The 14,253-nt window shown below is 32.6% G+C and overlaps 1 protein-coding gene across 4 annotated transcripts in view; it reads left to right on the top strand.

The window, feature by feature from the left end:
* The window catches only part of TRAPPC13 (trafficking protein particle complex subunit 13), a 35,646-nt gene that overhangs the window by 10,917 nt on the left and 10,476 nt on the right, over window positions 1–14,253 (top strand). For all 4 annotated transcript variants that reach the window (XM_045848247.1, XM_045848246.1, XM_045848245.1 and 1 more), the window contains exons 4-7: window positions 2,213–2,297; window positions 6,886–7,013; window positions 9,458–9,530; window positions 10,855–10,899. In XM_045848247.1, coding sequence (XP_045704203.1) covers window positions 2,213–2,297; window positions 6,886–7,013; window positions 9,458–9,530; window positions 10,855–10,899 — 331 coding nt within the window. The remainder of the gene's footprint in view (window positions 1–2,212; window positions 2,298–6,885; window positions 7,014–9,457; window positions 9,531–10,854; window positions 10,900–14,253) is intronic.

The following is a 14,253-nucleotide window of genomic DNA, read 5'->3' as shown; positions in this document are numbered from 1 at the left end:
ACAGAAATGCAGCAGTACTTTAAAGCCATTACAAATATGGTTTTCAAAAAATAACTATGGGCTGGAAAAATGCTCATGATACATTTAAGTGCTAAAAAAAGCTTCAAAATTATACTATGTGATTCTGGTTTTTAAAAAAGCATAAGATATGTATGGTAAAGAAAAATAAGATATACCAAAATATTAATAGTGGTTCCCCAGGTGATAAAATTTTAACTTTCTCCTTTAGATCTTATCATATAGAGTCAAGCAAAAGTAAGTTTACAACTGTTTGTATGGAAAATAATAAAATGATTAATAAATAATTATACAGGAATAAACTTTGATTCATGTACTCACAAGTGTAAACCTACTTTTGCCCCACACTGTATTTTTTTAATTTAAATTATTTTATTGTTGTTCAATTACAATTGTCCATATTTTCTCCCCACCCCTCCCCCCCACCTTCTCCAAACCCACCTCCCTCCCTTGCTTCCACCCTCACCTACCATCCTGTATTTTTTAATGCCCATGGATTTGTTTTATTTTAACTGATTCAGTATAAATGTCTTTCAGAAGTAACACTTTTATTCAACTTGACAGTCCTCCCCCAAAATAAGTTATCAGACTTGTCAACTAATTAGGAACTCTAAATTTTTAAAAATATTTTATTTATTTATTTTTAGAGAGGGAAGGGAGGGAAAAAGAGAAAGAGACATCAATGTGCGGTTGCTGGGGGCCGTGGCCTGCAACCTAGGCATGTGCCCTGACTGGGAATCGAACCTGCGATGCTTTGGTTCGCTGCCCGCACTCAATCCACTGAGCTATGCCAGCCAGGGCGGAACTCTAAATTTTTTTATTCCTCCTCTTGATCTTAGCTATTTTCTTTTCTTTTTTTTTTTTTAAACTGTATTTATTTTTAGAGAGAGAGAACGAGAGGAAAGAAACATCAATGTGTGGTTGCCTCTCGCACGCCCCCTACTGGGGGCCTGGCCTGCAACCCAGGCATGTGCCCTGACTGGGAATTGAACCCATAACCCTTTGGTTTGCAGGCTGGCATTCAGTCCACTGAACCACACCAGCCAGGGCTGTCTTAGCTATTTTCTTACGCTAGATGATTATTGAAGTAGATGCCCTTGGTTCCATTTTGTTTGCAAGTGAGAGAATTTGACACCAAAAAGAATTTTTCAAGTTTTTTTTTTGAAAGGTTTACAAAATATGGTCATTGACTAGTGTCTTGAAGACTTGGAAATATATTCATGTAAAAATACTTTATAAAATATGTATATGAAGTAAAGCCACTAGTCAGTATTTTTATTAGACTAACAGGAAAATCAAATAAATTGATAAAAAGTACTCTGAGATCAGTTACTTGGGTCTTTTTTAGTTTCAAGTCATACATTATTTCAAAAATTGCATTTTTCTATCTTCTTCAGTAACAAATCTTAAGATTCTTAACATGGACCTGATTTCAGTGACTTATTCCGAAGGAGACTGACAGTTTGTGCAGTAGTTGTGGGCCATGATATACAGGGTCCAGCACAAATAATGCCCTTCTTTAGTACAAAATCTTTTATGATAAAATTATAAGCATGTAATTCTGTAACATAATATCACACTCAAGCATATCATACATTTTAGATGAAATGTTCAAATTAAACTATAAATTATTACACCCATATTACTACCCTGCCAACCACACTCAAGCAGGTGTTATTGCTGCTGGACACTGAATATCATGTTTTATATTATTTCACTTATAAATGGAATCTAATGAACAAAATAAACAATGAGCAAAATAGAACCAGAGACATATGCATATGGAACAGACTGACAACTGTAACAGTGGAGGAGGGACGCAGAGACTGATTGAAAGAAGGTGAAGGGATTAGTCAAAAAACATACATGAATGACCCATGGACATGGACAGTGGTGTGGGGATTGACTGTGGCGGGGCGGGGGGGTAAGCTGAGTAGAAGGGGGCAAAGGGAGAAAAACCGGGACAACCATATAGCATAAAAAATAAAATACTTTTTAAAAAAATCAGTACTTTGAATTGCATTAACTAATGAAAGAGTAGACTAGTGTAAACAAGGAATGTTGAAGCTATATTTTACTTGATCTCGATCCTTTAATAAATTTTTCTCTATTTGAAGTTCTCAGTGGTGCTCACATAGAATATTTGTGATAGAGCTTGAATGGATTTTTACCTAAAATTTATTTTATTTCGCAGGAACATATTTTTGGGAGAAACCTTTTCCAGTTATATCAGTGTTCATAATGACAGCAATCAAGTTGTAAAAGATATATTGGTAAAAGTAAGTGGAATTTTTGTTTGGGATATACTTTTTTAAAACAACTTTTATGGGTTTGAAATTTAATTAAAATGTATGCTTGATACAAGACTTTTTGTCATTAACGACAAACAATAATTGAACACCTACAGGTATAGGATAGTAAGCCAAGCAAAGAATCATTTTTTATTATACTCAGAGGTTGCAGATTCAGTCCAAGGTTGGGACATGTTTGAGAGGCAGCTGATTGATGTTTCTCACTTGCATAGATGTTTCTCTCCTTGTCTTTTTCCTTGTCTTCCCCTCTTTGTAAAAAAAAGAAAAAAGAAAAAAAAAAGACACTGGGCAATTGATAAGAGACTTTTAGGAGGGATATTCAGACTGTGTTGGTAGACCTAATTGTCTACCAACAAATATTGTATGGGATGCTTTGTAGGAAATAGACTAGTTAGAAGATTTTTGCAGTCATTAAAAAATTAAGAGATAAAATATGCTAACTCATTTAAACATCCTGAAATTTATTTACATAGAGAAAGTAAAAAGCATAAAGAAAGTAAAAATTGCCTTGGCTGGTGTGGCTCAGTGGATTGAGCACCAGGCTGCAAACCCAAAGGGTCTCTGGTTCTATTCCCAGTTAGGGCACATGCCTAGGTTGCAGACTGGGTCACCAGTTGGGGACATGAGACAGGCAACCACAAATCTCCCTTTCTTTCTCCCTCCCTTCCCCTTTCTCTAAAAATAAATAAATAAAATCTTTAAAAAAAAGAGAGAGAGTAAAAATTTATTGTATGTGAGAAAGAAGTTTTCGTAAAAGCTGTCTTCAGGTGGTGCGTTTAGGTCACTAGAGCATTACCAAAACGGAAGTCCAATGAAGATGAGCTTGAAAATTATCAATTATTAGAATTGAAAAGGACCTCAGAGAACAAATATTCCAAATTTCATATATGACCCAACTTCCAGAAATTGAATGCAAATCTTTGCATACTATTGAATGCAAATTGGATGGGGTTTCTGTCTTTCATTACATCAGGGGTTGGCAAACTACGCAGTCTGTGGGCTAGATTTGGTCCATTGCCTGTTTTTACAAGACTTCTGAGCTAAGAATAGTTTTTACATTTTCAAATGGTTGTAAAGAAACATCAACTTACTTTGTAATGTGAAAATTACATGAAATTCAAATTTCAGTGTTCACGAATAAAGTTCTTGACACAGCCACACTCATTCATTTCTATATTATCTGTGGCAGAGGTCAAGCTACTAGGACTAAGTTTTGTAGTTACGACAGAGACTGTGTGACATGCAAAGTCTAAATTATTTGCTGCCTGACCTTTTAAAGTTTGCCAACCTCTGCCTTAGATTATGAAAAGGTCTGACTTTTAGAACTTTGAGAGTATATACCTTTTTCCTGGCATACAGCTGGCATTCAGTAAATGTTCATTTTATTTTTATAAGATGAGTAAGTCAACCAAGGCATAGAATTTAAAGTAAGTCAGTATTAAAAATAATAGCATAGGATTCCTATTATAAAATATAAATTTATACTTCTTTTGATTTTATTTAGTATTTCTATAAAGGCAGTGGTGTTTGAAATAACAATAGGAGCTAATATTGATCAAACAGTGCAGTGCCTACCAAGAGTCTTGTTAGTTTCAAATAGATATTTAGATGGTGTACACATAAGCCATTTTTTATATCATAATCACTTTGATGATATAGGTAGCCCAGCATGATATTGGCCTGTAATTTTACTTTTCATATTTTCTTTAATAAATTTTTAAGTATCAATATTATGGTTGCTTAATAAAAGATTGAAGAAATTTCCCTTCATTTTCAGTGCTTTGGAGAAATATATGGAGCATCTGAACTATCTGGTCTTTAAAGAGCTTGTAGTCATATGGGCTGGTACTATTTTGTGGGGGAAGTTACTTGACAGCATTTTTCACTTTTGTCCAAAGGAGATTAGTTTGTGTAGAGAAAGCTTGCTTTCTCTAATGGTATAAATTTTGTAAAACTTTTATTCTAGGAAGTGATCTCTTTTATGTAGATTTTCAGATTTATTTGTTATAAAGGTCTTCAAAGTAGTCTCTGAAAATTTCTTCTGTTTCAGTGTTATTTTCCCCTGGTCATTTCTTATTTGGCATATTTTTGCTTTTGTTTTCCCTTGATTTAGTTTAGCTAGCTCTTGGTTTGTATGTTGTTTTAAAAAAAATAAAATAAAACAGTATTTTATTACTTTAATGTTTTTCTGTCCTCTACCTCATTGATTTTTGCTTTTAACTCTTTGTGTTTCTGATTATTCTTTTTTCACCTTTTTAGCTGGGGGTTTAACTTATTTTTATTTTTGTTGATGAAAGTGAATTTTCTTCTGATTCACTGATTTAGGTATATCCTATAAATTGTGATATGTAGCATTTTCATTATGATTGTATTTTAAAGAATTTTGTAATTTTTTTGTATTTCCTCTTCTACTAAAGAGTTGTTTAACAGGTTCTTTTCAGATAGAAAAGCTTTTTTTTCTTACTACTAATTTGTAGTTTTAATCAAACAATATTTTCTTTTAATATTTCTATTGATAGAACTTACCAATATTTTCTTTGTGACCTAATATTTTTAATGAATATTCCATGTGTACTAGAAAAGCAAGTGTATTTTCTATTATCAGCTGTAAAGCTGGCTTTGTACTGAATATCCATAATATATACCCTATTGATTGTTTTGTTATTCTTTTATATCTTTTTTGTCAATTTGATCTGTCTTGTATAGAGTGTGGGATATTAACCTTATTAGTATGTTTCTCTTTATAGCTCCTCCTATTTCTGACACTTTTTGCTTATAAAGACTGTACTGTTTGGTGTATATATGTTTATATTTGTTATGCTCCATTGCGAATTGTGGTTTTTAGCACTAACATGTCCTTCTTTGCTACATTTAATACTTTTTGGCTTAAATCATAGCTGTGATATCTGTATCACATTCTCTTTTTCCATTTGCCTGGTTGCCTTTGTCCATCTCTTTATTTTTAGCCTTGCTGTATCATTTGGTTTTTATTTATGTCTCTTTTATATGACATATAATTGGGCTCTTTTAATAGATGAATTAAGTCCATTTGTATATTGATATGTTTGATGTGCTTAGTTTCAACTATGTCATATTATTTTATATTTAAATATTAAGTGTATTATTTTATGTCTACTAGGTTTTTATCTCCACACAATGTGTTTTTATTGCACATTTATTTTTAAAAAATTAAAAGAATTTTTGGGGGGTATTTAGGATGGTTTATATTTTTGTTCTAGTTTTTTGCCTTTGTAGTTATGCCTTTTTAATGCTACCCCTTTAATTTTATTAATTAGCTGCTTACTATAGAGTTTTTAGTGTTTAATAGCATTATTTAACTCATATCTATTGCTTATACCTCTTTCCTTTTTTCCTGTCTTATATCTTTCCATTTTTTATTTGCATATTGGTTGAATGAAAATTTCTCAAGTTTATAGCTTGAGACATACTGTGGATAGTAATTTCTGAGTCCTTGAATGTTCAAAGTGTTTTTCAATGCATGAAGGACAGTTTGGCTAGATATAAAAATTCCTTGTTTGTATTTCCTTATGTTTTCTGAAAATGCTAAAACCCTTCGTTTATATTTTCTTTGTTTTCTGAAAATGCTCCTCATCTGCTACCTGGCTATATGTTGTTTTGGTGAAGACTAATACTAAATTCTCTTGCCTTGTAAGTTATTTAATAATTCTTTCTAGAGGCCCTAGGGATTTTTTTCCATAGATTTCAGAGTTGGTTTTGGATGTGATTTCCCCAATACCAAGTAGACCCTCTTAATTTATAATTGAAGGTCTTTTACTTCCATAAAGGTTTCATTGTTTATCACTTTACAAATTGTCTGTAAACTGGTTCTTTTTTCCCTGCTTTTCTTTAGTGCTGCTTCATAAGTTTTCATTCAAATCTGTGTCTCCATGGATGCCTCGTAATGTTGTGTTAATTTTGGATACAGTCTTTATTGTTTTGAGTTCAGTCAGCATGTTTAATTATTTTTAAAGTTTTTTTCTTAGTTGTGAAATTTCTGATTCAAAGTGGTTTTATTTCATAGGTCGAAATGTCTTGATTTTTTGAGGATATTTAATTTAGTTTGAGTATTGCATTACAGAATTTTTCTGTGCCACTCTTGGTCTGGGGTGCCAGTTTTAATCAGTGAATTGTTTAAATTCTCATTCAACCAATTGTTTAAATTCTCATCTATTTTCTTTTTTTAGTATTTTTGTATAGATGAATAATATTGGTGACTTTGAATTCTCTGAAATGCTGTTTGGGTATTTTGATACAGATAGGTCAAGAACAACCCCTACAGTAGTGTGAGTCTTCTGTATTTACTTTTGAATTCCCCCCACTACCTGGTTGATTTTATTATTTTTATGTGTATGTGTGTGTGAACGATTGCCGTGGTTCTAGGCGTAAGAGCTATCCAGAAAGATTTACAGAGAAAAGTATTGCTCCTTCATCCTGGTTTTTTTTTTTCCTGTTCCCCTAGTCTTTGGAACCATACCCATCCACACTGCGTAGGTAACCAGTTTCATTTGGCTTTTTCTTACCACTTTCTTTTAAGGCTGATCTTCAGACAAGCTCTCAGCGTTTAAATCTTTCAGCCTCCAATGCTGCAGTGGCTGAACTTAAACCTGATTGTTGTATCGATGATGTTATACACCATGAAGTAAAGGAAATTGGAACACACATGTAAGGATTATTTATTCTCGTTTTAGAAGGCTTTTCTTTTTATATGCCTGTATTTGAAATGGTTGCTTTATTTCTATTTATCTTTAAACCTAAGGCCTGCTTCAGAAGGAATTTTATGTTTCATGTTTACCAGAAACAAACTTTATTTTTTTTGTTTTGTTTTTTGCACAAGAAACAAACTTTAAATAGAATATTTTGTATGTATTTGAATGTTAAACTTTATTTTTCTTTCAGTCTGAGAAGCAAATGTGAACATTTCAGCCATCTAATTTTCAACTGCTTTACTACCATACCACCAAATCAATTCACAAGTTCTATTAGTTCTTATTACCTCTTTTATTATCATCTCTTCCTCTCCGCTTGTGTCACCATTTTTGCTTATCTTTTTTGTCTTAAAGAATTACATAGTATGAAAGTATAAAATATTACCTATTACTTAATCAGTGCATTTTGATGACAAGCTCTGTGGTATACATTTTAAAACATATATTCTATGATCAAGAATGAGCTTTGGCGTCCAGTTTTTAGGAATTCAAATTTCAGCTTCATCATTTATTAACTGTGTGATCTTGGATAATTCACTTAACTCTTCAATGACCTCTCACTACCCCTAGGAAATTCTGACTTTGTATAGGTTTTACAAAGCTCTCCACAACCTAATTCTTTCCAGCTACTCTACTTTTATCTCTCTTCGCTCTTCTCTCACTCTCTACATTGCAGTCATACTGGACTTCTTTTCCTTCTGAACTCTACGACTTGAATTGTATTCTGCCCCTACAAAGGAATGTCCGTGTCATTTTTTTAGTTTACTTCTACTTCTTCATATCTCAGATTTGGCATTACCTCCTCAGAGAGGCTTTCCTCACCTCCTAGACTCAATTAGTTACCCTTTTTATTTATTCTATAGTACCCTCAACTTGTCATTTTTAATATGTCTTTTGTACTTAAATTACTTATTGAGTGCCTTCCATGCTCATTGACCTAGCAGAGAGCAGAGGTCAAAATTTGTTGAAATTGAATTTATTGAAATTTTGAATGTGTAAAATTAGCATTTTACAGAAAGTGAGACTCTTGTAGAATTAAACAGCTAGTAAAAAATGACATAGAACTCAAATCTAAATCTGTCTTCAGGACCTGTATTAATACCTTGTTATACTGCTCCCTATGGTGAACACTTGGACAGCTGGTATTGTGTTTTGTTTAACACTACATACCTAGCACCTGGATTAGTACTAGGCATAAGTATAAAGGAGAAATTAAATTAGCTACAATGTCATCACCTAGTATAATCACTATTAAAATATTGGTATAAATTTTTTTGTTCTTTTTATGTGCATATAGATAACAGGTGTGTATAAATAATTTACGTAATATTTTATAAAACTTTTATCATTTCCCATGGTTTTATCTTCTTCATTTCACTGTGAATATTTCCCCATTTGAGTCAGTATTCTTTGAAACATTATTTTGTAAATGGCTTTATCTTACAAAAGTGGATCATGTACTTTATTTACTCTAATGTTGGACTTTCAGTTTTTCACTATTATAAGTAATACCATGATTAACCCTTTAATTAATTTTCCTGATGACAGATTGCTTGAAGTGGGTTTATTATGGGGAAATACAAACATCTTTTGGCTGTTTTTCTGCAGGATTGTTTTCTAAATTTTTTATAACCACTAGTAGTGTACAGAGTTAGATTCTTTAAACCCTCACCAACCCTGATATCACTTATAAAGAATTTTTGCCAAATATTAAGACATGGAAATATCTTATCTCATTATTTTAATTTGTTACTTGGGAGGCTGAAGATTGTCACTTTTGTTAGACAAGTATGATATTACTATTTATCTATGTATTCCTTTCCTCCTAATTTGAGTGAGATATGAATTTCACAGATTGACTTAAAAGAATTCTTTGTATGTTAAGAATCTAACCACTTTCCCTTTTTATTATTAGAAGTATTTTATCCCAGTTGTCTGCTTTTAAATTTTGTTTTAGTGTCTTTGGTTTATTCAGTTAAAAAATGTTCAAGAATCTTTATTTCCCATTGCATTTATATTACCAAGTCTTTCTCCATCCCATAATTTTTTTAAAAAACTTGTATTGTTTTTATAAATTATATGAAGTTCCTTTTTACATTCAACCATTGGTTATTATGGAATTTATTTTGGAATATATTCCACATTTTGAAGGAAAAGTTATAGACTTTTGGCTCTTAAAAAATTGATCTCATTTTATTAATCAGAACTTTCTTATTCATGTAATTATATTCCTATCTGCTGAAACTTTTTTTTCCTGCTCTAGGCTCATTTGACCACCATTTCATATCATTGGTATAAATATTTTCCAGAATTGTAGGTAGGATTGAAGTGTAGTAGATATACCATTAAGAAACAAAATTGAAAATGATTCCAAATCATTAAGACATCTCTCTGTTTCAGCTTGGTGTGTGCAGTGAGTTATACAACTCAGGGCGGAGAAAAAATGTATTTTAGAAAATTCTTCAAATTTCAGGTATTGAATATCATAGTAATAATTTTTTTTAACATGCCTCTTTATTTTCCTGGAAGTTCAGTTACCACTATCTATCCACAGTGAAAACAAACTCCAAGAGAAGCATATAGATGAATAATGTTGGACTTGTCCTATTGCTGGCAATCTAAAGTTAGATGTAATTAAGTTAAATGAAAGCAGAAAAATTATCATTACCAGTGTAATATTTCTGTAATGAAACTTGAAGATTTTAACCCCCCAGACTTGATAAAGCAATGAAGAATCTACAAAAGGGACGAAAATGATTGTATAGTCCAAATAAAAGGTGTAAATTGTATCAGATTTCCAGGAAAACATTGAAATGAAAGATTATTGACTTGGGCTGAGTACACCAAGCTTAATCAGGGACTCCATGAGTCACTGAAATTGTAGGTAGAATTTTGTATTTGTATACAGTTTTCAAAGTCAGTGGTCAGAAATAGTTAATAGCCACTGGTTTAACATATGTATGTGTGTTAACTGGGAGACAAGACTACTATATATTTGTATATATGGTGCTATACATATATTTTTTATTCCTGTAAGTGAAAGAAAAAGAATTATTAATAGGAAACATTTCACTATTGCTTTGCTACATTTTTCATTTGTTTAAGATTTTGCATGCTTTTGGAAAAAAAGCTTCAATTATTTTGGTAAACATTTTTTTAGTGACACATATAGAAAAATACTGAAATACCTTATTTTGCCATGTATAATGTACATGTTTTTGCCCACGTTTCTGAGAAAAATAAGGATGTGTGTTATACATGGGCAGTTCTAATTCTGTATCTATATAAATGTTTTTAATTCTTTTATTTATGATTATTCATTAAAAATGCATCTCCAGAAAGCAATAGCAATATCCATATGCAAAACAATAACCTGGGATATGAAAGTTGGTTTTGTTTCTAAATATAAATATATAAAAAATGAAGTCAAAAAAATTAAAATGAAAGATTTTTTCCCTGAAAGTTTGGGCTTAAAATGTGGGTACATATTATACATGGGAGTGCATTATATACAGCAAAATATGGTATATGTGTTTAGTTAGTTAAATGTAATGAAGTAAAACCCAATAACTATCACCTAGGCACAAAATTATGGTTGCCTTTTAAAAATGTGCATTTAGGATTGTTTTGGGGGATTTTTGTTTTTGCAAAAGTATTCTATATCTATTAGAAAGGTCTGTTAAATTAAAATTTGAAAATGATTTTGATGAATTTAAGCCCTGCTACTTAAAACAAGCAAACAAAAGTAAATGGTCAAATCAGAAGACTGTCCTGATTGATATGCTTTATTCAACTAGGTTCTCAAGCCACTGGATGTAAAAACCAAATTTTACAATGCAGAGGTAAGTGCCGAACACATAATGGGATTTCAGATAAAACATTAAGATATTAGTTGACTAAAATCATGATGTATTACATTTCTTTTCATATCAAAGTAAATTGCTGATAATACTGTAAATTACTTGTGAAAAATGAGCATAAAGTTAAAAGTGAATAATTTCATTGTAGATCTCTTTAATCTGATATGGAATCAGTATGTCCTGATTTTTTTTGTCATTGTTAATTTTGTGAGGCTTTCACCCATTTCATTAAATGACTGCTGTACAATTTCTGTTTAATGGCTCTTGTCTCTGTCTGAAAACATCAGGAATCTGTTAGGTATTTATGATGTGATTCTGATATTACTGAAATTGAAATAGTAGCTCTAACCCTGCAAAAAAGATTTAATATTTGCATGGACAAATATTGATAAGTAGACCTCAGCATATTCAAGTCTTTGTCCTGGGAAGTGAGTGTGCCAGGCAGAGTTAGGTTGCTGAGTTTGGAGAATGGCTTAGAACACTCCTTAGGAGAAACAAGTTTGGCAAAAATACAGAAAGAGTAACTTTAAGAATACAAAAGCTATATTCTATTCTAACAAAAAGAGATAAAATAGAGTTTGCTATTGGAGAAAGGTTTTATTGCTTGAATTTTATAAAATTCTACTTTAATCGTGGCTCCTAGAGCTCCAGAAAAAGCAGATTTCCTGATGGGCCCATCACCCCCCAAATATCATGTGTTTCATACCACAGTGATCAGCTCTGAGATACTCAACTATAAAATTTTGAAATGAAAATTACATCTTTATTACTCCAGAACCAGACGATAATCAGAAATTTTCAAATTTGGTAGTTATTTTTACCATCATGTGAGTTTTTATTCAGGATAAAGTTTATTCTACCACTGGGCATACTAAGATGCCTCAGATGGAGAACCTGACCTACAGTAAAGACATATGAGGAGAAAAGAAAAAAAGGCATAAAATAACAAAACTACCTACTGTAGTATAAAGTGAGTCTGGAACTCTGGGGATGAGATTGTGGAGTAGTCTGAAGAAGCTTCATGGAAGAGGGTAGGGGAACTGCAACAGAGCCTGGAAGGAAAGAATGCTGGAAATGTCATAGTGTCAGAGCGTTGAAGGCTTTCCAAACAGAGTCGCAAATGCACATGGGATATTGTAGTGAAAAGCATACATATTTGATGGGAGGGTACAATGTCATCAAGGAGATTACTAGATGATTAAAGAGTTGGCATTTCTTTTTGGGAGGAAGGGGAGTTGGGATACTACATTTGTTCCACATTTTTTTTATTAATAATATACTTTTGATTAATTATAGTATAACTATTTAGCTTGGTGAATTTTATTTTCTGTTTATTTTTTAATCCTCACCCAAGGATTTGTTTTTTATTGATTTTAGAGAGTAAGAAAGAGGGGTTGAGAAAGACAGAAACAGAAAGACAGAGAGACAGAGAGAAACTTGGATGTGAGAGAGAAACGTTAGTTGGTTGCCTCCCATACTGTCCTGACCAGGGATCAAACCATTAACCTAAGTATGGGCCCTCACTGGGTATCAAACCCACAACCTTTTGGTGTATGGGACAACACTCCAAACAACTGAGCCACCTGGCCAGGGCTAGCTTGATGAATTTTAAGTAGCCTCATTAATATATTACTTTTCTGAGACAGATTTCATTCATAGTATGGGGTAATTTTTAACTATTCTGTTAGATATGTTAGAAAATTGAAAATAAATAGGGCTGTAGGTGGGACTTTTTTTCTATAAGTGGCTCCTAAGAAAGTGCATGTTAAGATATTTTAGGTTTCCTTTGTTGCAAATGTGTTGGTTTATTAGGATACTTAACAAGTAGTTTTATAACACTAATATTCAGAGTGATTTGCAAATAGTTTTTTAAATTGCTAGTTAATCCATGAATAATATTATAAAGGTGACATACTCTTCAAAATGAAAGCAAGCCACAATTTTACCACACCTTATAGTAACTGATTTTTCTAATGAAAAATCCATACTCCACTTTCAGTCTTTACTAATTTATATGTAGTATTCCGGTTTTTTTAAAAGATTTTATTTATTTTTAGAGAGAGGGGAAGGGAAGGAGAGAGGGGGAGAAATATCAATGTGCGAGATAAACTTTGATCAGTTGCCTCTCACACATCCCCAACTTGAGACCTGGTCCACAAACCAGGCTTTTGCCCTGACCAGGAACAAAACGACAACCTTTTAGTTTGTGGGACAACACCCAACCCCCTGAGCCATAACACTCAGGGCTATAATCTGTTTTTATAATCATAGTAACAATTTTATTTGCTGCCTTTTTCAACTAACATAGGTAGACACAAATTTTAACCTTTGCTAACAAACTTTAGCAATAAAAATTTTAGTAAAATTCTGAACTTTTGAAAATAGACATCTCTTTAAAAACAAGAAATAAACAAATAAGATGAGGTAGATTCTACTGACCCCAAGAAGAAAGTTCAGGGACATTATAACAGTAAAACCAGAATAACAGTAGGTCATATTTATTACTCCATGTAATGGTCCTTCTACAACTAAAATTAGCCCTACATTTGTTGCAGACATTTTTTTAAGATTTTATTTTTATAGTTTTAGAGAGAGGGGAAGGGAGGGAGAAAGACAGGGAGAGAAACATCAGTGTGTGGTTGCCTCTTGCATGCCCCCTGCTGGAGGCCTGACCTGCAACTCAGGCATGTGTCCTGACTGGGAATCAAACCCATGACCCTTTGGTTCCCAGGCCCTCGCTCAATCAACTGAGCTGCACCAGCCAGGGCTGTTGCAGACATTTTTATGCTGTTTCTAAGAATTCCAATAATACGTGAATCACTGAAAGAAAAAGTTTTATGAGAAACTTTGTTGTAATCTTCTACAACAGGAATGCATAGCAAGATTAGTGGCATTAGATACTAGGATTCAAATGTTTAGTTGCCTGCTGGGTACAGAGCTCCATGCCAGGTAGTGAAAAGAAATATATATAAACTGAACATCCTTCCAGTCCTGAAGGAACTTAGATCTAGTTGAAAGCATGGGCATGGCATTACTACAAAGATAAGTGTCCCTCCCCCACTAGATCATGAAGTATATTAATGCTCTGGGAAATAGGATTTCCAGCTATGTAACAAAAGAAGGACATTTGAGATGGCTCTTGATAAATAAGTAGCTATGGAAATATATATGGAAAAGAAAGAGTAACTATGAAACCTATTATCAGGAATAGATGAAACTCTCAGTTGTCTGATTCTAGTCCAGCATTCTCTGAAGTGTGACCCGTAGAACCCTAATCACACAAGATGCTCCTTGAAAAAAGGATTCTATTATTAGATAAATGTAGGAGCTCTACAG

This window comes from Phyllostomus hastatus, unplaced genomic scaffold, assembly GCF_019186645.2.
Source record: "Phyllostomus hastatus isolate PE091 unplaced genomic scaffold, TTU_PhHast_1.1 phas_contig_58, whole genome shotgun sequence".
NCBI classification, from domain to species: Eukaryota; Metazoa; Chordata; class Mammalia; order Chiroptera; family Phyllostomidae; genus Phyllostomus; species Phyllostomus hastatus.
Note: the sequence above shows the minus strand (reverse complement) of the source record. Positions and strands in the feature narration are given on the sequence as shown.